We start from the raw sequence: 25,735 nt of genomic DNA, 5'->3' as shown, positions 1-25,735 counted from the left end.
ATTTAATTACAGAGGACTGGTAGCAAAAGGTGTTTGTTTTACAAACACGAGCCATGCAGGGGTTGACTTTCAAATTTCCTTTGCCCAGAAACAGTTTTTACTTGCCCAGTATAATGTTTGATAAATATAGTTCCTAATATTCATTTTTGTATATATATTAATGAAACATGTTTGTTTTTTAAATGTTTTTTTGTAATTCAGTATTTTTTAAGTTTCCAGGTTCCTGGTGTGTATATGCATGCATCAGATAATGAACTCAAGCCTACATTACTGTGTTAACATGCTTTCCATTCCTTCCTACACATTCTTTTCAAACTAAACTTTGCTTTAAACTGTTGTGTGCTTGGAAAAATATAAATTGTAATGTTAAAAATAAAAAAAAAACCTGACAGGTTAAAAACTTAAGATAAATCACAAGACAGAAGTCAATATCACAAATGAATAACTTATTTTAGAGTCACAGTATGTTTATATGTTGCATTTCATGTGCTTTGCCCACACTCTTAACCTTTTTTTTTTTTTTCACTTTATTTTTCTGTTAACTGTTTCTGTGTTCAATATATTGAACGTATATATAATATTTGGCTGGTTATGTTGATTGAATGATCTTGATCATTACTTTAAGAGTAATAAATATCGATATTGGAGTCAACTCAAATCACACTGAGCTATATCTAGAATAGTATTGTATCGTGAGCTATATATTGAGAATCGTATCCCGGCCCTATATCATATCATATTATAAGATTTGTTTTATTTGTCTGATGTAATATAATATTCTGAGAAGTTTGGAGGCTTTTATTAGCTGGGATCCATAAACACCTGTATTAACACAAATTAAATAAAATAAAAATGTCTGTGAATGTGTAATAATACACATTGAACTGAGCCGCACCTGTGTAAATAGTGGTTTTTAAACTCCCTCTGAGGGAGCAGCGGTGCTCATCTGGGAATCTTTCTCACCAGCTTGATGTCACTTGAGATTGGGAGTTAAATCGAGCTAAAAAAGAGCAGCTGTAGGTGGTCCTATTGAGATTTGAATGTCAAATTAACATGGACTATATATTCCAATGCAGAGGAGGAATACAGGAGGCAGAGAGCTAACCTGGAAACAAATGAAGGCAGACCCCAACCAAAAAAACTTCAGGGTTGATAGTTTCTGGAAACGATCGAATGACCTTAAAAATATTTCTGTCCAAACATTTTACTTCAACTGACTTCTCCAAATCCCAAACTATTGCCTGCGTTGGTTAAAAGACAGAAAAACAAGATCAACACTAAAAAAAAAGACATCTACTTCTTTACATTTAAAATGTATGTGTGAGGGGGTTGGGATGTTCATGAAAAACATTCCTTCTGCTTTCAGTCTGTCAAAAACCTGGCAGCCATTCAAAGTTAACATTTTTCTACCAGGGAGAGCATGACACAACCCCAAAAAATATTTCAGCTGTGAATTCTGCCACCTGAGTCTGCTTAGTTGAAATCTATCACATTTTCTAAAAAAAATTTTTTTGCTTTATTTTTTTCCCTCCCACTTGCATGTCTTAACTGACCATAACAAAATAGTGTATCTGAGTCTTACCTTTCCAGGGTCATCTTTGGAGCGAGGCACTTTGAGAAAACATTTGTTTAGTGACAGATTGTGCCGTATTGAGTTCTGTGAGGGAAAACAAAGAGAGAGAAAGGTGTCGAGGTAAGTAAACATCAAAAACGCTGATTGTACGAAATAAGTTTGTAACAGGGCCAAACATTGGTGCTCATAGCAACAATGCTACAAACACTGGCATCTTTTTGCATTGATTAACAGTCAGAAAAGAGCTTAAAGAACATGAAACATCTCGTCCAATGAACTCCAATTGGGTTTCACATCATATCAAATTCCACGGGTGCCAAAAATAGGAGCAACAAGGAATCCCACACTGGGATGGCTGCTGATAGTAAGGCCTGATATTAATTAATGCTCTAGCAGTCTCCTGTGGGGGCTAGAAATAAATTATGTAGATCATTCTGAAAGTTAACTCATTAGTGTGTTACGATCTGGTCCACAGTGGTGGTTTGGGAAATGTATCCAGCTGTCTGATATAAAAAGGGAAGGTAGGCTTAAGTAGCCCCACACATTAGATAACAAACACTAGGTTAACCAGCAACAGCAAAGACATCCACCCACATCTTCTACCCGAAGAGCCAGCTGCAGACAGACCACCTGAGTGTTTCAATTGCAAATGGATTCACATCCACTCAACTTTATGGAGTAGTATTGACAGATGGTCACAATAAGAAAATAAATAAAAATAAGGGTAGGGTCCTCTAGAGATTTCTGCGCAGATAGTCCCTCCATGACAGACTGACCAGACAGGTTTACCATTGTCATGTTAGAATTTCACACTTTTACTGACTTTAAAAAAAGCCTCTGGTATGAATACCATGCTTATTGCAGGTATCAAGGTCAGACTTTAAATATTAAAATGTGCATGAATAACAAATGCATAAATGGAATGGGACAGGAAATAAAGTCTGAAAAACAACATTTTCTAAAGCCTTTTTTAATTTTTGTTTAATACTCATCCAGTACTGAAAAAATGCTGAAATGTTATTATTTTCCAGACAAAATAAAGACTCTAGATAGAGTTACATCTCCCCCATGTGCAAAGGATGGAAGCCACTGGTTGATCACAGATGCCAATCCCCCCATTAGAAAAAATAATGATCTCCATCCCACTGATCAAACCTGTGAACTGAAATACCTCAATATGTCTGGATAGAAATCACACAAGATAAAGACGTGTTAGAAAGTAGGGGTGTAAATCACACCTATCATGGCGATTCGATTCAGTATCGATTTCCTGACCCGGCGATTCGATTATTTTTCGATACTCAATAATAAACCACGATGCGATTCGATTCGATTAATTGGTTCTATTATTTATTTTTTTTTTTTACACCTTACAGGCTAGACAATGTTTCAAATTTGAAATAAATCAATAAAAGCTGCAATAACATTATGCTTTTTTTTCTTTAGAAACAGCAAATAACAGAAATAGAAAAGTTGTACTCGACCTATTACTATTAAAACCTCATTCACTGTAAAATAATAATACCCCTGCGTTATATATTCTAAAAGGCCTTGCATAAAAAAAAATACTGCACAAAATCAGTTCAATGAGTGCAATTCAATACCTCAGCTCCAGAGTGTCAACGTCCCCGCCCCCTCCACAGACGCTCCGCTGCACCTCTCCCAAATTGTAGCTGACCGTAGACAGGAGGCCGCCTTGTTTTGTTTTTATGACCTAAATTGCGGAAAACAACTCTTGAAGTTGGATCAGCTAGAAGAGCGAGGTGCGCGAGAACGCTGGGACCCTTTTTCCACCTGGATCTGCAATCTTTTTGGCCCTCGTGTCCCTCCGTTGTCGGACAAACTCGCCCCCACTTCCTCACCACCTCTGCCGTATCTAGACCCACAGCGTATAGCACAGACCACGCTTCCATATTGAGCATAATGGGGGGAATGAATCGATACTCTTGCGAACGTATCGATGCATCGGATCGTCGGCTGTTGGATCGATGCATCGATACAAAACGATTATTATTTACACCCCTATTAGAAAGGTTGTTCCTCTTCACCTCCAAGCTAAAGCCATCCTCTACTCTGAATGATTCGATGCTCACTAATCTGTCACCAAATAAGCTTATTCAAGATTCTAGCTTTTGTGACTGGAATATTGAATTTCCCAGAACCAGAGCAAGGCATTTGTTTCATCAGGCAATAAAACTTGGGTTTCAGGTGCGCAATGACGCACACCGCTTTGTTTTCATGACATATGGGGACATTCCATTGACTTGCATTTATTTTATATGGCTTAAACCTTACCCTGTACCTAACTATTACCAAGATGTACCTAATCCTAACCTAAACTCAATTCACACCTTAGTCCTAAACCTAACCCCAACTCAAAGAACAGAACTTTACCATATAGGGACCAGTAAAATGTCCCCATATGTACCTGTAAGTCCTCACATGTACGATATTTTACAAAATACTTCCTTCACATTGTAGGTAAAACAAGACCACACACACACACGTTACAAAAATAATCATTTATAACATTTTGAAATTTATGAAGTTGACAATGACCCATATGAATATTTTTGCATACAAACATATATATAAATATATATATACATTCTAGACTGGATCTCTATATTTAGTAAACTGATCAATTTCTTCCACCATATTTATAAAAAAAAAAAAAAAAAAAAAAATCCTATTCATTACTGGAAATAGACTTGTATAAAAACCTATCTCAGATCAGAATGATGTTTTATGGTAGCATTGCTCTCCGAGCTTCATAACGAGATAAGGAAGTGCTCAGGCTTGCTCTGTGATTAGAACTCTTCTGTGGTCTGAATGCAATTAAGCCACAGGCGCCTCACTTTTCTTCATAGTGAGATGTGCACAGTTGTGACGCAGAGAAAAATCCAACCCTTAAGAATCAGATCTCAAATATCATGCAGACTTTAAAAATTGATCTTCTTAGACACAATACCAGTAACCTGAACGCCTCAGGTAACTAGTTCACCTTATTGTTGTGCGTTTGCTGATAGGGCCTGCTCAAACCAATCCTGGTTACTTTTTGAAAAACAGCAATAAGGCAAAATCTTGTTATTCTGGTTGCATTTCCTCCCTTAGACTTACTAGTCAAGAGATGGCTTGGATGAATACTGCACCATCATGCAAAGGGAAGAGTGACAAACAGAGAAGATATTCTCAAATTAGTAAGCCCATACTTCTTTCAATCCTTTAAACGTATGAAACAAAAGATGGCCTGACGGGATGGTTTCTAACACAAGCTTCTCAATTCCTGAGAGCCATAAGTCCTTCATACAATTTGCTCCAAAGTCAGCTTGTAGAGGTGGGGGCAACATAATGGCATTAAGACGAGAGGGGAAAAGAGGTGGCTCGTTCCATTAAGGAACATCTGCTTGGTCTAAATCATTGATGCAGTCAAGCAGCAACGGCTTGCTGCAACATCTAAAGTTTATTTTTTCATGAACCTTGCTTTCCTGCTCCACTGTGCTACTGTGAGGTCATAAAATGAGAAAAATCAAGGTTACACCATGTAGGTCTGTATGAAATACTCAGCATGATGGAAATGATGGCCAGAAGGACATAAAGTTAATAAGAAAAGGGGTGAAAGGAAACATAGGTAAAGAGGAAAAAAGGAAGAATAGCTGGAAAGAAGTAAGTTTGGAAGGAAGAACACAAAGGAACAAGGGTAGGAAAAATAGAAGGAAAGTAAGGGGAGAAGAAGGGAAGAAAATACCTGAGGAAGAAAGTAAAGAAGGACAGGCAGAGTGTGAACCCTTAGAATCGGGATGAAGAATGAACTCCTGAAACAGACAGTCTGGAAATTGTTTCCAGTATGTTTTTGAGCCTGTGTAGGAAACCATAGACCACAGATATCAGCAAATATGCAGATCTACGGCGTAGGGAAATAAAGTAGGAGGAAGAGGTCAGAAGGTGTTAGCAGATGTACACAGAGTGAGCCAGACAGAGCTCTCTGCAGGGGGTTCTGCCCAATGCCGCCTAGCATCTTACCTGCAACCCCCACAGAGCTCTCTGCATCCATAAGGCAGAGAGTGAGTGTGTGCACATCCATTTCTGTGTATATGGGATACCTCCTACACACCTTAGAAACCGTGTGCACACACAGGAACGTGTCTCCCAACAAGTGACGGTGATTTAACTCACCAGGACAGTAGTAGAGGCATAGGCAGCTCTGCACTCGTAGTCAGGACCCCCCCTCCTTCTTTCTCCTGCTGTGAAGCGCTACAGCTCGGTGGAAGGGCCGCCAGGGAAAAAGTAGGTCAGGCTGACCTCTGAGCTTGGCGTGTCAAACGTTCAGAGTGAAGCTGAAGGGACAGGCCGTGTCAGAGCCCTGCTCCTCACAGCTGGGGAGGAAGAGGCGCCCCGCGCACCAGGCCAGGAACCCAAAGGAGAGATCGCCGCATGCTACTTATACAGACAAGTGCATAAACAAATATACCAGTCAGGACGTATAGGGAACCAAGACCAGCTGAAGGAGAGACTTGTGTAGCGGTCAAATGGCAATAAATCAATGCCATGCCACAGTTGAGATTTTGCCAGTTTCCCACCATCTATTTGTAACTTCATGCCTTCATACAGAGCTTAGAGAGAAGAAAGATTTAATCAATCATCTATATTATTCAGTTAGATGTTGAAAATTTAACAGGCAGTCTCTAACGGCAAGTTTACTCAAGACATTTTTAAGGCCAAACTAGGAGTGAAGAAAAGGGCCCTAAGTGAACATCAGGGCAAAAATATTGCATTTTATAGCAACAAAACTATGAAATATAAATACATCTACATCTTTTGCTTTTCAAGGTTATACAAAGTTTTAAACCAATTGAATCTGACAATATCTGTTAATTCTCACCCTCCGAATCAAGCATGCATATTAAGGATGATAAGGAATGGAAATCTCTCACTATAATCAGGCAAAGGATGCTGTTATTCACAAAAGCAAAAACCTTTTTGCAGAAAAAATATTGTAGAAATGACAATATCCAGTGATTAAGACAAGTGAAGTTTGAAGGACAGAACTTTTGAAGTTTACTGACAAACTTTCACTGAGGAATCAATTGAAACAACACCATATCTATTCCAATATGAAAGGACTTAACTTATCCACAAACATAACACATTTAGTTACATAGGAGGATTACCCTGTTTACATTTCAGACATTTAGTTTGCCATGTTACGCACTGTTCAGTGAGTGAGATCCCAGTTTTTAGAGTGAAAAAGCGGCCTGTGGCCTTCAGAAAGGAAACTGTAGCAGCATAGTGCCTGATATGAAATTGGCCAATTCCCCTCACTGAAACTAGTCCAAAACTGAAGAGCATCTGAATACAACCGACAAGGCCAGTTCTGACAATGAAATGAGGTCAATGAAAGGAGAAAAGGGGAAGTAAGGTCCAACAAACCAAAAACTCGAGAAAAATCACAGGATGGTAGCAATTTTAATTAATACTTTCTGAAATTAGATAAACATGAAGCACTTAATAAAAGAGTCACTTATGCCAAAGTCAGAGCAGTAAAATACAAAGCAAACACATCTAAGGCAATCAACTTTTTCTTTATTAGACATGAAAGTTCAAGTATTCAAAAATATTTGTAAGAGTTCAAATGTCAGAGTCAATGAAAAACAGAAACTGTATTGAAATAAAACTTAATGAAATTTCTAATTGATCCAAAGATGAATAACAGTCGTATGAACGACATACTGCCATCTAGTAAGAAGAACACACTTCACTGCAATTTGTTGGGTTGGATCAACACAACGTGGGACAAAATTGAGAACTGAAAAAAACAAAATTTAGAAACAGAATTTTCTACAGTGTGGCATATTTTCACACTCAGTCCAATAATTATGCTACAACTAAATATTCAATTGATCCTTGGTACAGGCTGGTTAGAGGGTTCACAGTAAACACTGAAAAATCATGGCTTCAAAAAACCGATGTTTTCCCATCACATTCTGCACTTTTGTTTATACTTGTCATTTCTTTTGCTTCTTTTTGCATGTAAGAATGTGTATAAAGTTGCCAAAAATTCTTAGTATGAATGTGCGTAAAGCAGATAGACTGTGCAGGGGTGAAAAGTGAAATCTTGGGATAACAGCTGTGATTTAGAAACGTCTTCCTTCGACCATAAAATTTAACCATGACTTCAGAGATAATGCTGATGATCAGTCCGCGAATAGAGCGGTTAAGGCTATCATACCATTAAAACTTCATAGCTAGCCTAATTGCGAATTACATCATTCATAATTTTTGTAAAATGGAAATAGAGTTCTGTGGAGCTCTTTTGCATTTATAATGACCTCCAAAAGGCCGTCAACCACCTCAGAGAATATTGATGGAGGGATAATGCCTTGGGATCCAATTCGAAGGTTTGAAAAAAAATTAAAGGAAGTTGGATGGAGCCAAATAAAGAGGAATTCAGAAAGAAAACATGTAGAAAGACCTGGGACTGATATAGCTGTTAATCTTCTAGAAGTATAACTACCCTAAACTTGCAACCAAAGCCATGATGGGCTTGTGTAGAACATAGCATATCCATATATTAGAATGCATATGCAGTCCAATATAGTCATATCTTAAACTGATTTCTCTTTACACTAAATCAGATTGCATTTTAAATGTGTGGTGAATTTCTTTGGGAAAGAGAGATTTTTCTTTTACCCAATAAAATGTACTACCCAGTGGAAGTTAATCCAATAAAATTATAATAGAAGACTATGAAGTCAAGAAAAATAAAGAGGTATGAATGTTTTTAAAGCACTAAATGTCCCCCACCTCACGAAAAAGAGTGTGGGCCTCTATAGAAAACTGAGTGTAGAGAGCAACACTAAAGTCACACTGAAGTCACCAGTGAGTGAATCAGAACAGATACAGTGAGGCCTGCGTATGTGCACTGTAACACACAAAGGCACACAGGTAGATGACTGTATTTTTAGGCCTTTGTTATTTTGTAAGGACCCTGTGACATGCCCACCAACACAAAACGTACTCCTCAGCCTCGGGGATGTGCACCCGGGCCACGGAATGTAGCACCTTCACTGTCTATTTGTTGTGGGTGTGGGAAGGCATGTGGGATGCCACAGCATTTACTCAGCGAGGGTTGGTGAAAAAAAAGCTCAGACAGAAAGGTAAAGGTTTGTTCAGGTAAAACTCAAAATACAAACCAGAGCTCTAGACGGTGATTAAAAAGTTTGTTTCCGTACTTATTTTCGAAACCTTTTTAAAAGAGTGGTTTAAATGGTGCCCTGCAAGAATAGTTTGTTATAGCTTAGCACTTAAAGCATAGCCTTTTTTAGTCTCACCCTTTTTCCTTCATCACAATGCAAACTGAAGATGTCTGCCAAGCTTTGCTGCGCAGAGTTCCACAAAACTTGTGTTTATCAAAGAGTAGATACCTAAAGCTCACACTAAAATACCAATGAAGTCAACTATAACGATTTTCACCTTTCATTTTTTTTCCTCCATCCATCTTCAAAGGCATTTGATCTGCCTCCCTTGGCATCTAGTAGTTATGTGCTGGCATTCCTGGTTTAAACTTCTCAGTCTGATCTTTACGCACTTCTACGTTGATTTAATAAAACATAAAGTGTTTGCAGACCTGCCGAAAAAAAAAATACACTCATACATATATATCTATATGTGGGTAAAATCTGTCACAAACGTACCAACTTCTTAGTTCAAACAGTGCTCTGTGTCGAAGTCGTCAGAAACTGGAACACTAATCCAAATAGATTAAACTAAAGAAACCAGACTACTGACTGAATTTTACCATCTGTACCTTTGGTATCTACTGTCACATTCTGAGGCATTATACTAATTAAAACTCAACAGCTCCTTTTACATGAGTACATGACACTATGGGGAAATTGTATTTCCCCCCAAACTCCTCAACGGTGAACATTTGGCTAAATTAAAGTCATTCTTCAAAGCAAGTCTAATTCAATGAAGGCAATACATGCAAGAAAGAAAGGCTGATTGGTGATTACATGTGGACTTTAGTATTTGCCCAAGTAGTGAGGGGACATGTAAACATTAGATTAGAAATAACAGTTAAATACTCTGATAATATTATTAAATCAAAGCAAGATATTAAAGATTAGCATTAGTTTTCTCAGCTGTACTGCTTAAAGGAGAAGTTCGGTTTTTTACACTTTAAGCCCATTTTCTGTAGTGTCCAGGATGAAATCGAATGATCGACACCAAAATTTTGACAATTGGTCCTGTCTCTGCTTTTTGGCTCATTTAGAATCAACCCCTGGCTGCTTTAGAATGGCTAGCATAGAGCATGTCCGATAATGTCCTTAAAACAACCTTAAACGTTCTTTTTTTTAAATATGCTACTCACCGTGTCGTCAGCGCTGTTCAATGACGTTCCAAAAAAAGTTTCGTGAAGAAAAAACGTTCCTGTAGTGTTTTATTTAGCATTTTGTAAATCCCATTGAGTTCTGTTGGAATAGTCAATATTCCGCTGCCACCGGAAACGGAAATGGGGCCTGTTTACACAGTTGTAGTCTTTTCGCTTCACTCTGTGTACTCCGACGTCGAGAATCAAGAATCCACCTTTCGTATTCCATTTTCAGAGTTTTTTAAAGTGTTTAACAGAGACGTTAGCACCTCGACGTCGGAGTACACAGAGTGAAGCGAAAAGACTACAACTGTGTAAACAGGCCCCATTTCCGTTTCCGGTGGCAGCGGAATATTGACTATTCCTACAGAACTCAATGGGATTTACAAAATGCTAAATAAAACACTACAGGAACGTTTTTTCTTCACGAAACTTTTTTTGGAACGTCATTGAACAGCGCTGACGACACGGTGAGTAGCATATTTTAAAAAAAGAACGTTTAAGGTTGTTTTAAGGACATTATCGGACATGCTCTATGCTAGCCATTCTAAAGCAGCCAGGGGGTGATTCTAAATGAGCCAAAAAGCAGAGACAGGAGCAATTGTCAAACTTTTGGTGTCGATCATTCGATTTCATCCTGGACACTACAGAAAATGGGCTTAAAGTGTAAAAAACCGAACTTCTCCTTTAAGGCTAATTCTATCCAAAACTAAACAGTAGGTTGAAAGCAAAACTACAGTATAAGCTGTTTATGAGTTTTGTAAAAGCTGAGGAACAAATCTAATAATTATATTATTCAATCCACTTGAAACTTGTGTCACATTGAACCCTAAATGTTTTTCATTGGGATCTATCATGAAGGAAACATACATTTAAATGTAAATGCAAATGATGAATTGTTTTAACACACAATGTGATACGTCTTTGGATTTAGCACAACTTGAATCTATATTTGCACAGTAAAAGCACCTCTGTTCACTCTGGCTCTATGGTTAGGTTACATGTGTTGCTGGAAGGTAAACATCTTTAACAAAGTCTCAAATCTTTCAATGCCTCTATAATAGTTATCCTTTGCAGATTTCCCTTTTTGTTTTCCTTTATCCATCTTTTCATTTACTCTGACCAACCTTACAGTCCTTGCTAAGGAAAGCAACCAAACTCACACCATGATGCTCACAGCACCATGTTTAACAATGGGGGTGCTTGGATTAGTCTGTGCTAGTTTCTGTTCCCCTCCACATACAGCATTCTGTATGTAGGTCACAAGGTTCAATCTCAGTCTCAGTTGTCCTATTTTTATACATGTTAACCAGGTGCCTGGCCCACAACAGGACTTCTGAGGGCTTTCTGCTAACTACTCTTCAAATATGTGCAGTTCACAGCTAGTAGCTGTTTTGCTAACTGATTCCTAAAAATAATAACTTGGTGTTCAGTGTTGTAACAAGGATGTTTTTGATACTGCAGACTGGCAAAATTTGAGCATATTTTTGACAATTTTCAGCATAACGAGCTGTTGGCTAAAATGAGCTTGACAGTTCACTAGAAGAAAGAACCCGGATGTCAGTTAATGCTCATAAAAAGTGGGGCCTAATTTCAGAGCAATGGTTATAATTTGTGAAATAATAATAAAAATCTAAATTTAAACATCATTTTGTTTCTCTATCCCATAAAGAGCTGAAAAAACAGGCTCAATGTAAATGTTTACTTAATGCAGAAAGGTTAAAATCCATGCCTGATTGCCCATAGTTCTTTACCATCATGCAAGTGAGGCGATCGAATTTCATTTTCCATGTAATTATGTTCAGGGTAATTCAAGGATATTGCAACTTACTGAGCTCCAACAATAGGCTGAACTATCAAAACGCCCCATAGCTCCCTCGTGGCCTGTAAGAAGTTTATGAATTCTGCACCAAGGATGTTCCCTTTTCAACAGAGGCAACAGGGTTAAAGACCAAAAGTTCTAGCACAAATGCTCTGAACTCAATTTCGCTACGGCACTGCATCCAGATTCCTTTTTTCTTACACATTTATTTTCTTATTTTATTTAAGGTCAACCTTGAAATAAAAATAAACCTAGAGAAATTCTAGAGAGGGAGGAAAAAAAGACCAGTGCATTATTTTGTAGTTGCACTCAAGGTTACAATGCTGACTTGAATGCAACATTTGAAATTCAAGCATTCCCCTTTTAAATTGGGTGTCGATCACTGTAGATTTAAAAAGCTGTGGGGAAAATTCCCTTAATGCAACACTGAATGGCAGGTCACACCACCACAAAAGCCCTGCGGCACTCGCATCAGGCCTATTTGATAAAAGTAACTCAAAAAGCTATCAGTCTTTGTCTCCTCTGCTTTTTTATATATTTTTGTATGTCCTCTGCTCCCATCTCCCTCAAAATGAAGCCACCCAGAATATAAATGCTTTGTACAACCTCTGGTGTTGTTAAACTTGCTCCACTATTGCATGGTGCAGCGTGCAGAATTGTAGCATGATTCCATTAAGTGGGTTATTACAGAACGTCCCTGACCTTTAACATGATGCCGATCCAGACAACTTCAGAAAAAGCAGCTCTGAGCGAGGGAGGCACTATCTATCTAGTGACATGACAATCAACAGAAAAACTGAAGGTTTAGTGAGAACAAACAGTTCAAATATATGGACAAACTAAAATGAAAAGCGTAAGAAGAAACACTTGATAAAACAACAGTAAAAGTTCATGGTTCATGGGTTTTATTTTCTTACGACTATAAAAATTAATCACACAGCACCAAACTGTAACCTTGGTTAAATATATGAAACAGATTTAAGATTGTGCTTTACACTTTGAAAAACAAAACACTTGTCACTTGAAAAGAACTAAATTAAACCTAGCCATGCAATAAAATAATCACTCTGTATTCATAATATATTATAGATAAATATCGCTCATTGGTTATAAAAGTAAAATTAATATCACATATTGACAATATTTAAACTATTGCATCCATTTTTAAATTCCTCTGAGCAACTGAAAGACAAACTGTGAGCAAGCAGGTCGGACCCAGGTCGAAAAAGCCTCAACAATGTTCCTCTAACTGGAGTGACTAATACAGCAGACAAATAATTGAATTCTGTTAAAAGGCTCAATTTTAGCTGTGTATTTAAAGAAGTTTCAACATAGGATGAGGGATTTGAGAACCGATACCAAGCTACAGAGAGATGCAGTTTAAATGTAAATGCCTTGGCGTTTCTTTTGCAATATTAAGCCAAGATTTCCACACAACAAAATACAGCCATAGAGTAACATTTTGTTTTCTTAAATGTCATTTTTCATAAACCTGAAAGTTCCAATGAAGAAAACCTTTTTTTTCTTATTAGAATTTTTATTCTGGCAGTTCTAGGGCTAATGTTGCAAATTGGTCACAAAAGAATGAAAAATAATTGAATATTAACTTAGTAAAGATGAAGATTCTTCTTATAAACTGATAATGATAGCTCCAATGCATATTGAACACCTTTGTGTAGACAGGCAGAAACAATTAAAGGTCAACACATCATCCAGTTGAAATGTTTTTTTTTTTCAGGAGAACTCAAGTTGCAAATCAAGTCCTCTAGAACATTTCATTACACAAGCTTTTAATGAGCCAGAATAAACTTTGGATTAAAAAAAAGGCACTGTTATCTTCCCAATTTGTGGGACTCTGAAGTGGACAGTTGGCACCGTCCCGTCATCATTACGAGCTAGTCAGTTGCTCATTGTTAGTGTGGCCCATAGACGACAGGCTGCTGTAAGATCGTCGTCAGAGGATAGCATCAGATGCTCCTCTTCTGGCTGATAATTAAGTGCTGTACTGACAAACGGCTTTCATCAGATCCCTCATGTGGAACTGAGAGCATGCGAAGGCTTTCAGGGGGATAAACCAGAAGACGTCACTTTGCTTCCAATCTTTTATGGCCTCACGCTGCCTCTGCAGTGGAGGATGAGGGAGGACTACCTCGCATCACTCACTGAGCTCACACTCAATTTGCATCTGTGTGCAGATATGGGCAGTCTGTAAGGGGCCAGTTTGCCAATATGTGTTCATCATGGTATTATATGCTCCATGTGTTGCATGGAGGCACAAATTATTCTACACCTTGCAAAATGTATTTATTTCTCTGTATGTTAACATGCATCGCCACAATCTAGGTATGAAAACATCCACATCTGAATTTATTGTTGTTTTGAGTAATAGAGGCGGCTTAATTTGCCAAGAACCAAGCCAAAAATTTTAGAAGATTGAATTGTTAATGGGGAAAAATGAATAGTAAAACTCCATTATTTTCCAATTTTGCTGTGTCGTCATACATTCGCTTACAGTTTTACTCTGTTTTTAGAAAAAAGCTTAATCTCAAACCAGAAAACGGCATATTGATAACTGCTATGGTTTCTCAAAAAATCATCATTCAGGCAAAAGAGTTTGAGGGAAACAAAAGTTAGAGTGCATCATTTAATTGAGTGGAGAGGGAAGGATTTTTTGTCAGGCAAAAATAATTTTTTTAGATCGCCCTCACAGCAATAAATTTCATTCTGTTTGTAGACTGAAGACTCAGCTTTCACACCATTTCTAAAATTGCGCTTGGTCTTATGGTTTCCCAATTGCCAAAAAGTCTCTGAATTAAAAGGCTCCAGCAAAGATTCTCAATGAGAATTGAGCAGGAATGAGGGTGTGACAAACTTTGTGTCCATATTCCAAACTATTTTTTTGAATAAGTTACAGACATGGAAATAACCATAATCACTAAAAAGGAAAACAACTTTCCAATACCATTTTCAGTGATTAATCCTAACATGTGCAGGAATTCCCACCTACAGAGATAACGGAATACAGTTTGATATCAAAAATAAAAGCCTTCCTTCCCGATGGAGGAATGCTTCTTGATACCATTATTTTGAAAGGGTGTCAATCTCAAAGGACTCCTGTAAAAAGTGGTCACAAAAGGGATGGATATTCAGTATAATTTTTCCAGCTGACTGAATAAATTAAGTGGCACCTGCCTCCCATGCAGGAGTAGCAAACTGTGACGATCACATTCTTGCTTTGTTTTACAACTAGCGCACTTAACTGATAAATCTAACTATTACCAAATCCAGTGGGGAGGAACCCACAGACATCATTCTCATCCAGTAAGGCCATGCTCTCTGTCATATGCTTGTTTTTCAAAAAGAGAAACAATTTTGAGTATTCCATGCAAAGCTGGCGCAGCCAAGTTTGTTTTGCTTCAGGCTTCTGCCTTTGGTTGACGTCAAACACATTTTTGCATTTCATTGGTCCGAAACATTTCTGTACGTAATGCATCCATTGTTCTCTGGTTATATGTATTTTTGGGAGTTTATAAACAGATCTTGCAACAATTCATCTTGCTTGCAGGGTTAGCCAATAATAGGGACACCATGTAATTTTAGAATAGGAGGTTAAGCATTGGGTCAGACCCATTAGTAAAATTACTAAGACAAAAATTTGCGAGACTTTCCAAATAAGACAATACTCTCCAAAATAAAACCCTCCATTTGCTATAGTAACCTTGTAATTATTAGGCTTATAACAGAGATACAGTATTATTTAAGGAATGGATATGGTTTCCATATCAACGGTGGGTTTGACTAGGGGTGTAAATAATAATCGTTTTGTATCGATGCATCGATCCAAAAGCCGACGATCCGATGCATCGACATGTCCGCAAGATAATCGATTCATGTTTTTTTTTTCCTCCGGTCTATTTTTATCCATTTGCTCCTGGGCGTAATTCTCCCTCCCGTGCTGCGGTGCCGCTAAACCTATTTTACCCTCCTACCGCGCTTCCTGGTTATACTCTTACAGCAGTTTGTTGCAGCAAGCTTGACACAGACATTTTTAAATTATGCTCAGTATTGAAGCGTGGTCTGGGCTACACGCTGTGGGTCTAGATACGGCCGAGGCGATGAGGAAGTGGGGGCGAGTTTAGTCCGACGACAGAGGGACAATGGGGCAAAAAGAGCGGAGATTCAGCTGGAAAAAGGGTCCCAGCGGTCTCGCGCACCTCGCTCTTCTAGCGGGTCGAACTTCACGAGTTGTTTTCCGCAATTTCGGTCATAAAAACAAAACAAGCCGGCCTCCTGTCTGGTGCACTGTTTGCAATCAGCTACAATCTGGGAGAGGTGCAGCGTCTCTCAAGGGGGCGGTGACGTCGACACTGGAGCCTTCTTCTTCTTCTTCTTTTATTTAATGGCGGTTGGCAAACAACTTATAGGTGCATTACCGCCACCTTCCAGAATGGAGTATGGACCAGACAAATTATTATATTCTCCCTAAAATACCCGTTCTTCTTAGAAAATTAAAAATACTACCAAAAACTACATCCCCAGATGACCTTTGAAACAATTTCCTTATATCTAGTTTATTTTTATTCCTGTCTAACTCTCTACGCAACATCTCTCTTTCCTGAGTATATTTATTACATTCTAAAAAAATATGTTGGACAGTTTCTCTGGAGCCGAGGTATTGCATTGAACTCATTACACTGATATTGTGCAGTATTTTTGCAGTATTTTTTGATGCAACTTTTCTACTTCTGTTATTTGCTGTTGTTTCTAAAGAAAATGCATAATGATATTACAGCTTTCATTGATTTATTTCAAACTTGAAACTTTCTTTAGCCTGTAAGGTGTAAAAAAAAAAAAAAAAAATAATAAAAAAAATAACCGATTAATCGATTAATCGAATCGAATCGTGGTGTATTCTTGAGTATCGAAAATAATCGAATCGTTGGTTCAGGAAATCGATACTGAATCGAATCGCCATGATGGATGTGATTTACACCCCTAGGTTTGACCCAATCCTTTAGACACAGCCATGCCAAGCTTTCCAAATAAGACATACAATGCTCTACTAATAAAAACTTTTATATCTGAGAAAGCATATCATATTAGCAAAGGCCTAAAAAAATTATTTCCGTATCTGAGCCAGTTTTGAAACATTGACTAACATTGCATTTTTTTTTAAAAACCACTCACTGAAAATTCCAAAATACTTTTTCAAAGAAAATTGTAAATTCAAAGCTCCATCATCTGGGTACAGTGTGTTTAACGATTCATTGGATTAATCATGAGCAATTGAATATTTAAATGAACTAATTTAGTATTTGATAAAACATTAAATTGACTATAGAGACTCTAAAACATGCCTTTAGCTGAAAGAGAACCAGACTCAAAACAACTATAATACTAAAATTGGAAAAGGATCGGTATTAAAACTTAAACATTCAAGATGAAAAAACTCTTTTGTCCATCAATATCAGCGATCAGAAGTCCTTAAAGGGCATCATTTAAGCTTCCCTTTTCCATCTGAGTATCAACTGATTAATCTAAAGAAAAAAGAATCGATAGATTAATCACTTAGCAAAATAATCGTTAGTTGCAGCCCAACTGGACATGCATGAAAACATCCAGATTACCTGTGTTGCCATTTTAATTATCAAAGTGACTAGATAGTAAAGTCACCTTAAAGTATAAACCATTTCTATAGGAAATAATATAGCATTTCAATAAAATCATTTCTGCAGAGTCTTTCCTTTTACTTTCCACCTATTTTACACTTCAAATGTGAAATATGCAGGAAATAGGGGATAGCTCCTCCAGTTATATTCAGTGTGAGCTGCGTCTTACAGGAATATCACAAAGAATGCATCAAGAGTGCCTCGAAACAATCACTTAGATGTTATCTCCCAGTATCTCTGCTAACAAACTTTCTTAAGATATGGTCATTAGCCTCAACTGTATTGTGTAACATGTTAGAGAACACATTTCAACTTTAGAATACTGGATCTGCTCTAAACACCAAAAAAAAACCTTTAAATAACTTCATGTCACTTGTGCATACATGCACACATTTGCCGTTTTATTACATTCTACGGTTCTCCTTATTGACAGCAGCTGAAACTGTACTCATCCTCAGAACCTTTGGCACTGGTCCAACAATTATGCACCAAGTAGCTTTAGTTCTGATCAATAAAAAAGGGAGTAGTAGGCATCTGAGTTTAAGGTATTGTTGATAGTGCTTAATTTTTAGATTTTAAAAAAATCACAAACAAAACAAGGCCTGCAAGGACATCCACATCTTGAATGATCATGTATAGTGTTTTAATTGGATCAGAGATCAGATGGAAGAGATCAGTAATTGAAGGACAAAATGTAAAAGGCAGTTGAAACAATTGAAACAGGGTGACAGCTGTTTGTAATTATTGAGGAATGAATTACTGAACCTCACTAAAAGCACCTCTGTAAGGTGAAAGCATTTCATCAATAATTTCTAATCACCTCTTTCTTGGGTTAAAATAAACACTTTGTGAAGATTTTTTCTTTTTAATAATAAAAAAAAAATCCTCATAACCCTAAAACATATTTTATATTCAGCCATAGCTGTCCTGGCTCCAAACCTCATACAATCTACATAATATGCATTAGATTTGATTTCCTTCTGAAAGCAATTCACGGCCCCTCTCTATAGTCCATTAGCCAAGTTAATGCAGAGCTACCAGACTTGCTGACCCATTAATAATACATTGGAGTGGTCAAAAGAGGCCAGACACCTCTGTGCACCCTTTCATCCCTCTACATGGCCACATTAATGGACTAATTCAGATGCAATTAACTGGTGAGGAGAGGCTATGGCCTTGCGGCTGGTGGAGCGCGAGTTGAAGGGCTTAAAGCCAAGACTTGGATTATAATCACTGAACAAACACACGGAAGCACACAGTCACAAAACTATTTACATACCATTAGAGGAGAGCCTCAACAAGCTGTTGGAAGACCTCAAGCAGCGTTTATGACTCAATACGGAGAAGGAAAAACGTACCTGGGCATTCTTTAAACCAGGATAATTGCAAAATGTTTTCATCACCTTCAGTACTAGCAATGCAACACAATGGGGAGCATTTTGTTTTAACTATTGCACTATTATAATAAAAACGCAGCTGGATAAACAAAGAAAAGACTGGACCTCTAATCTATGAGAGGGGGTCGTAAAGACTGATCAAAGATATGGGAACAGTAGAGAAAAAAAAAATAAGACAAAAATCAGAACAGGAATGTAGGAATAGTAGTAAAACAACCAGGTTTTAAGGTGCACCTGGGAGATAGAGAACCCTGTTCTGCTTGCTGCTGCAGAGGGGTCCAAACTCTAATGTCCAGGTCTGAATTTAATTAACAATTCAGAAGCCATGACAGATGCCATCATGGATGCTAAATTTAAAAATTAAGATAAAAAAATGTGTAAAATATATTTCTTTTTTATCAATTTAAGCTTAACTTTTTAGGGCCTTTATAAAACAATTAAAATGAAAAGAGTTACACTATTTAAACTCATCAATTTAACTATAAACTCAAGGTTTTTTTAACTGCACAGTAGCCTAATTATCCTTTTCTTGTATGATCTATACATGTTTTTTTTACCTGACACTAAGTTGACAATACCTCGACTCTGATTGACTAAATACTAGTTATTCCCCTACTGTATCTAACTTTGGAGATAGCCATAGACAAACTGTAACTGGTAATACAAGAATGTAAAAAATAGGGAATCAATTAATTAATTTATCTAAAGTTTTATGATTTTATTAATCGACAAAGATTATTTGATAAACAGTGATTTTCTTAAAACTCTGAGTTTTCTCTTGATTTTATTTCTGCTCTTAAATGCTTCTGCTCCAGACTTACTTCTCTTGCTAGTATCAGAGAGGTTTTGCTTAAGAATGAACATCAGCGTAGTCTAATGGATGGTGGCAATACTACAGTACAAGGGAAAGAAATTACCTCCAAGAGGACCTCATCAGTTAATTGGATTAAACAAATTACATCTAATAAACTATTAATCAAAAAGCTTAAATTGATTATCTATTTACATCCCTGGTATCAAAAGATGCAGAGTGATATTAAAAACGTAAAAGTAGCAGCCGCCACAGTCTGTGGATGCATGAAGAGCAGAGGCATAACATGATCTTTCAGTGTCTGATTTGAGAAATATGCTGATCCACAGAATCTAATATGAACTACATGTTAAGGATTATACCAGTGTGCTTTATATCTAAAGTACTGAATGTGCATAAACAGCCCAAATATAAACAAAGACCCAGAGCTAAAGGTGAATGCTGCTAAATGCAAGCCCCAGTGCCTTGGTTCCACAAGCTCATCTGCATAGTCTGAAAGCATACATGGTCCGTTATCTCCACAGATCATTTGGCATACAATGAAGAAAAAAAATTAACTGTGGCTAAGAGTTTTTGGTTTCATGTTTAAGGCACAACTATGATAATGAAAGTGCTTTTACACCCCCTTCCATTTATTGTCATAGTGCAGCATCCCCCCAAACCACAATAATGGTTAGTCTATCTCCCAACAGGTTTTAAACAGCTCCTTAGAGTCGTGGTAGTAAAAATGACCCTATATGGATAATTTAACTTCATCCAAGACTTTCTGAACATTTAAATTTTGACATTCACACTTAAGTTTTTTAATAAGCGGGAAAAAAACATTTTCAGAGGTTGTGGATATTGTTCCTTTTCGCACACGGATCTCACAAAATCAAACGAGGCTGGTATTGCCTCAGCTAGTTATGAGACAGGTCAGAAGAGGAATCATAAAACTGACATAAAAATTTGATGTAATATGCATAAAGGACTCTACCAACCTGCACAAAAAAACATTATTGTGGCATTTAGAGACAGGTACCGTCTTCTGAACTAATTTGCATCAATGCACTTCACTCTATGTGAAAAGAAATTTTTTGGGGGGTCTTAAACTTAAAACTTTTTATAATAAACTACTCCAGATGTGTGATGGATGAGCCAGTTGTAGCTAAAATACGTAGTCGGTAGCTAAAAAGCTGGTTATTCAGGCATGCCTTGATCCTCTCTTAATGAGCTGATATCATGCATGTTTTTTGGGTTGCCAAATTATCCTGAAACCTATGCAGTGTTGGCATTTTCATCTTAGGTTTTTAATTGCAGAATAGCTTGAAACCCCAATGAAGAGGAAATGTAAATCCAAATACAAAGAAAAACACAAATACTGAGTTTAAGAATTCTGGCAGTATTTAGCTATTCAGGATTCCGTAAACTTCTGTAAAGATCTAAGACTGTCAAATTAGACCATAGAATGATAAAGCTTGTTAATTTTAATAGTTTATCTTGTCCTTTCTTTTCATTCATCTTAAATAAAATAGCAAAACACATTAAAAACAGGAGCTTTTCGTTTAATACTAAACTACATCCAACGGCAGTTTGATTTTATGGCAAATTTAAATTCATCTTTATCTTTGTGTTTCTTTACAGTCTGGATCTAACCTATAATGTTGCTGTGAAAATCCAGTCTTGTTTCCACTCAGATGTGACGGCGATAAATAGGGATGGGGATCGTTAATATTTATTGATATCGATACCTTTATCGATACTCCTTATCGATCCGAGTCTTTATCGATACCACTATCGATACTTTTCTGTTATTTGGTGGAAAGACGATGCGACAATATGTTTTTAACAGAACTGGTATTGCTTTTATTGCTTAACAAGTGAGCATAACAAAAAAGTTTCTAGCCTTCAGTAAACATGGCTAATGTAATAGGCCACTTCTAAATGACATAAAACTAACTAGAATATATCAGCAGCACCAAATGAAAAATAAAATGTCATAATGTATATAAATTAAATGAATAATATGCTGTGTCAGAAAAAAAGGAAATAAAATATCAGCCCATAAATTAACAGGTATTTTTTTGCAGAAAAATTAACATGTCTGTCACTTTTCATCAGGTTTTTAGAGATTAGGAAAATATTTATCAAATAAATAATTTTATTTTAAATTAAATGTAATTTTTAATAAATGTTGGCATCAGTAGTTTAATTATATATTGTAAAATAATTACAGCAATATACAACTGTATTACTCATGTTTCTCGCCAAAAACTCAATTTCCCTTTTCTTTACGTTACACTTGAACGCATCATGATAACCTAATTGTCGTTTTACTGAGCCAACCTGAACACATCATCACGCAGCACGTCTGAAACTTTATTTACTTTTTAAGCTAACTAGCTTGTATGCTGCCGATTACAACACGGATTTCACAATTACCATTTTTAAGTGACCAGACAAGCTACAAAGTCTGTGTGCGCGCTAACCAGTGGTTCTCTGAGTGGATGATGAAGACGGGCCCGACTGTGGTGCGGCGGGGCAGCAGCAGGAGGAGGAGGAGTCTTTTCCGTTCAGCCATTCTCGAGTTGCGAGCAAAGTTAACTGCCAGACTTCACTTGTTTTACTTTTAATATCTGTTTGCTTACAATTTCATTCCAAAACATTGGTAGACATGCTGCAGTGATTGGATTGATTAGATTTAAATGCTGTGACGCGACTCGAGGGACACACAATTATGTTACAGGACCTCCGGGAAAAAAAAAAAAAAGACCAGACTCGATAGTGGTATCGATAAGCCCAAACGTTATTGATTTTCGGGTTTTGAAAAAACTGGAACCGGGTCCTTGATAGAACCGGGTTTCGATCCCCATCCCTAGCGATAAATGAGCAGTTACGGGAGCAATATTCATACATCCCATTTGTAGCTCCGATGACCTGAGATTAGCCCTGTTGATGCCAAATGTGAGTAGTGAGAGATGTGGCTGTCAATACAGGCGCCTGGCAAGCCAGCGTGGCCTTTTCTGGCACGTCATCCATCACTGGTTCTGCTCTGCTGCCGCAGCTGTGTCACTGTCCCCGCTCTGACGGGCCACTGACCCCGCTAAGGACACAGCAGCAGGATGATCAGATGACACTCTGGGAAAACAGAGAGCCAACATGGCTGTCCAACAAGGCAGTGTACAAAAAAATATATATATTTCCTTCAAGTCACCTGCATGGTGAAATAATTCTCAATAGAGACTTTGGAGAAATGGTTGGCATTACATTTCTACCTTGAAGGAAAAGAAATGGGGGTTATGGTGAGGGGAGTAAAGCTATTAGCTGCAAGAGGCTGACAGAGAAGGTGACAGGTGTTAAATAATTGCCAGGGAGAGGAAGGAGGGTGAATGAAAACCAGATGAAATCAAGGCTGGACAGTTTTCCACGTTAATTGCTTGCCATGCAGATTTCATCAACATGCCAATCATCCAACCTAATCGACTACTTTTAAAAATTCTTATCAGATGTAAATGACCCAGTGTCTGGATGTCAGACAACATAAGTAGGCTCCAACTGCCTCCAAGTGGATAATTACTGGAGTTTAAAATGCACAGAGAAATCAGATGGTGCCCAAAATTGGAGGATTTTCCAGCTCAATTTTCAGTCAGTCAGAAATTGAATTCTAAAATTCAGTCCCTTTTTTACTCAGTGAACAGACCACATCATAGCACTGAACCATATGAGAAAACACTCTTCGGTGTGGAAGTTCTTACTGTTTTAACACCAGGTGTCTTGGGTATCAAGAAAGAAAATACAACTGAAGGACAAATTCTTTCTGAATAAGCCTCTTTACATGCATGAAAACCTTCCCATTCCAGGGTCTGCTGAATTCCAGTACAAGCACACATCCTTAAACCCAATGAGGTCCTGACTGGATAATGGAGAGCAAGTTAAACATTTTGGCCTAAATATGATGTAATTTTCCAATTAACTTCAAATTGCCATTTGAAATATGAGAAAAAACTCTCATAATAACTACAAAAATTAGATGCTGCCAGTTTTCACCTGTGTAAAGTATGATGGGTTGATGACGTGGTTAGGTCTTACTGGATTGGAACGTCCCTAGTAAACACAGGAAGGTTCAAATAGCAGAATTGTTTTTTAATATATTATGTTTGGTGTAAATTTAAGAAAAAAACCTTGCTGCCTCAAAGTTTTCATGAGCCGTTATACATGGGATATCTGTTGTTCTCTGTTTGGTCCTCCTCATCTTCATTTCCTATTGTTATTTCTACGTTTTTAATTTCAATGCACTTGGTTCAAACTGAAAAGGTTTAAACGTTACTCATTGCTCTTTTGGCTGAACTGTGCTAACGCTACAGGACCCAACATATGTCACTAACCCAGAATGCATTGCAGTGTAACCAAATGGTGACAGCCGTCTGACAATACTTTATTTAAATTTATCAAATTCACCAGCTTAAAGTATTTTTACTGCATTGGATTTACATCTAAATACAAACAAATCTATTGAAATAAATTCTATTGTTATTTTTTTAAATGATGAGGTGATTTTAAGTAAAATTCTGCAAATAAATACGCATTATTTCAAATTTAGTATTTGTTGTGAGTAATTAATTATATCTAATATTTTATAGGCATCTACATTTTCTTTATACATCTCAAGGTTTGACTCTAGTTTTATTGAGGTCTTAAGAGAATGAACTTTTCAGCAGATAACAGGAAGTCTGAGTACAGAAACGTTTCTCAGTTTTATCCACTTGAACCCTTATGGGTTTTCGGTTATAGAACCTACTGGCAGATCTAAGAAAATCTCTAGTTACACAAGACCACCTTTGGTGTAGTCATCATACTGTAGGGCTGGGCAATATAGAAAAAAAGCTTATCGATAAAAAAAAATGCATACTGATTGATATCGATAATTATTGAAAAGATTTGAAACCATATTTTATGTGCAGCTCTGCCTGGACATTTTATGATATTGCTAAATGATTTAATTTTAATAAAGAACACAAACACAGACTTCCAATTAAATATTTATTTAACCAACTTTTTTAACCATAGAAGAATTGTTTTAAAGAAAAATAACTTAAGAGACCTGAGTTATGTTATTAAATACTGACAAAGAATAAACTAAAGTGACCAGAAAAGTAACCAAAATAAATAAATAAATGGACTTCTATTGCGCCACACGTCTATCGATTGATATATATCGTTATTGAATTATCGCCCAGCCCTAAGTCATCATAACTATAGGTTAATATAATCAGCAGCAAAATCATTTTATCTTCATTTTAGAATATTACACTTTTATGCAGAAGCTGTTCTTTTACAGTGGTATGACTTAATTCTGTTTCTAACTTAACTACTGACCAACCTAGACTAGAGAGCTTGGGGAAAAAAATCTTAAATGCTTTTCTTGTTGTTCTTGTTGCTCTGAAAGGGAAAACAACAGGAATCTGGTCAAATCTGTAACGGCAGGTCAAAGCTTTAGAAAAAGAGATGCAGTGTAAGGCTGAGCTTGACTTGACAGTGAAGGCTAATTAGTCCTGCAGTGGTAATCCCTTTCATTTCCAAAGGATAAATGCTATGAGCAAGCAATGATGATGACAGATCAATTAGCTGCAGGATTTGGAAGAGGTAACTGATCCTCAAGGACAGCAGGCTGGCATAACTAAGAATAATATTTACAATATTTGGAGAAATTAAATTCAAGAACAAAAACGCTACAAATAAGATTACTTCTACAGAGAATTGCAAATAATCTGTGCATTTTGTGCAACGGCCAGCACAGTGGCAGCATTTGCTACTCTGACATATGTTGGATTCATCAATCAGTGTTAAAATAAGATTTCAACAACTGCATTCTATTTAGAGAAATCACAATCATTGCTGTACTTTCCTCCTTACTAGCCATGCCTGTCAGAACAAAAAAAATCTGTGTGCACGCAAGAGGCAAAAGGGACCATCTGTGATCCCAATGTCAACAAAAGGTGGGGTGATATTAGCAGCTGAGAAATCATTACGTTGCTAAGCTATTTTCAATCTGGTATTGCGGTTGTATTAGCCATTCTCTGGAAGAGAGGACGTCATTTTTCCCAATCGAT

At 37.1% G+C, this 25,735-nt stretch overlaps 1 protein-coding gene across 2 annotated transcripts in view; it reads right to left on the bottom strand.

The window, feature by feature from the left end:
- foxj3 (forkhead box J3) overlaps window positions 1–25,735 on the bottom strand; it is a 67,674-nt gene that overhangs the window by 31,531 nt on the left and 10,408 nt on the right. For both annotated transcript variants that reach the window (XM_038269351.1, XM_038269350.1), the window contains exon 2: window positions 1,583–1,657. In XM_038269351.1, the coding sequence (XP_038125279.1) occupies window positions 1,583–1,657 (75 nt within the window). The remainder of the gene's footprint in view (window positions 1–1,582; window positions 1,658–25,735) is intronic.

The sequence above is a fragment of the Cyprinodon tularosa genome, unplaced genomic scaffold (assembly GCF_016077235.1).
Source record: "Cyprinodon tularosa strain WSP-4 unplaced genomic scaffold, ASM1607723v1 ctg729, whole genome shotgun sequence".
Classification (NCBI taxonomy): Eukaryota; Metazoa; Chordata; class Actinopteri; order Cyprinodontiformes; family Cyprinodontidae; genus Cyprinodon; species Cyprinodon tularosa.
Note: the sequence above shows the minus strand (reverse complement) of the source record. Positions and strands in the feature narration are given on the sequence as shown.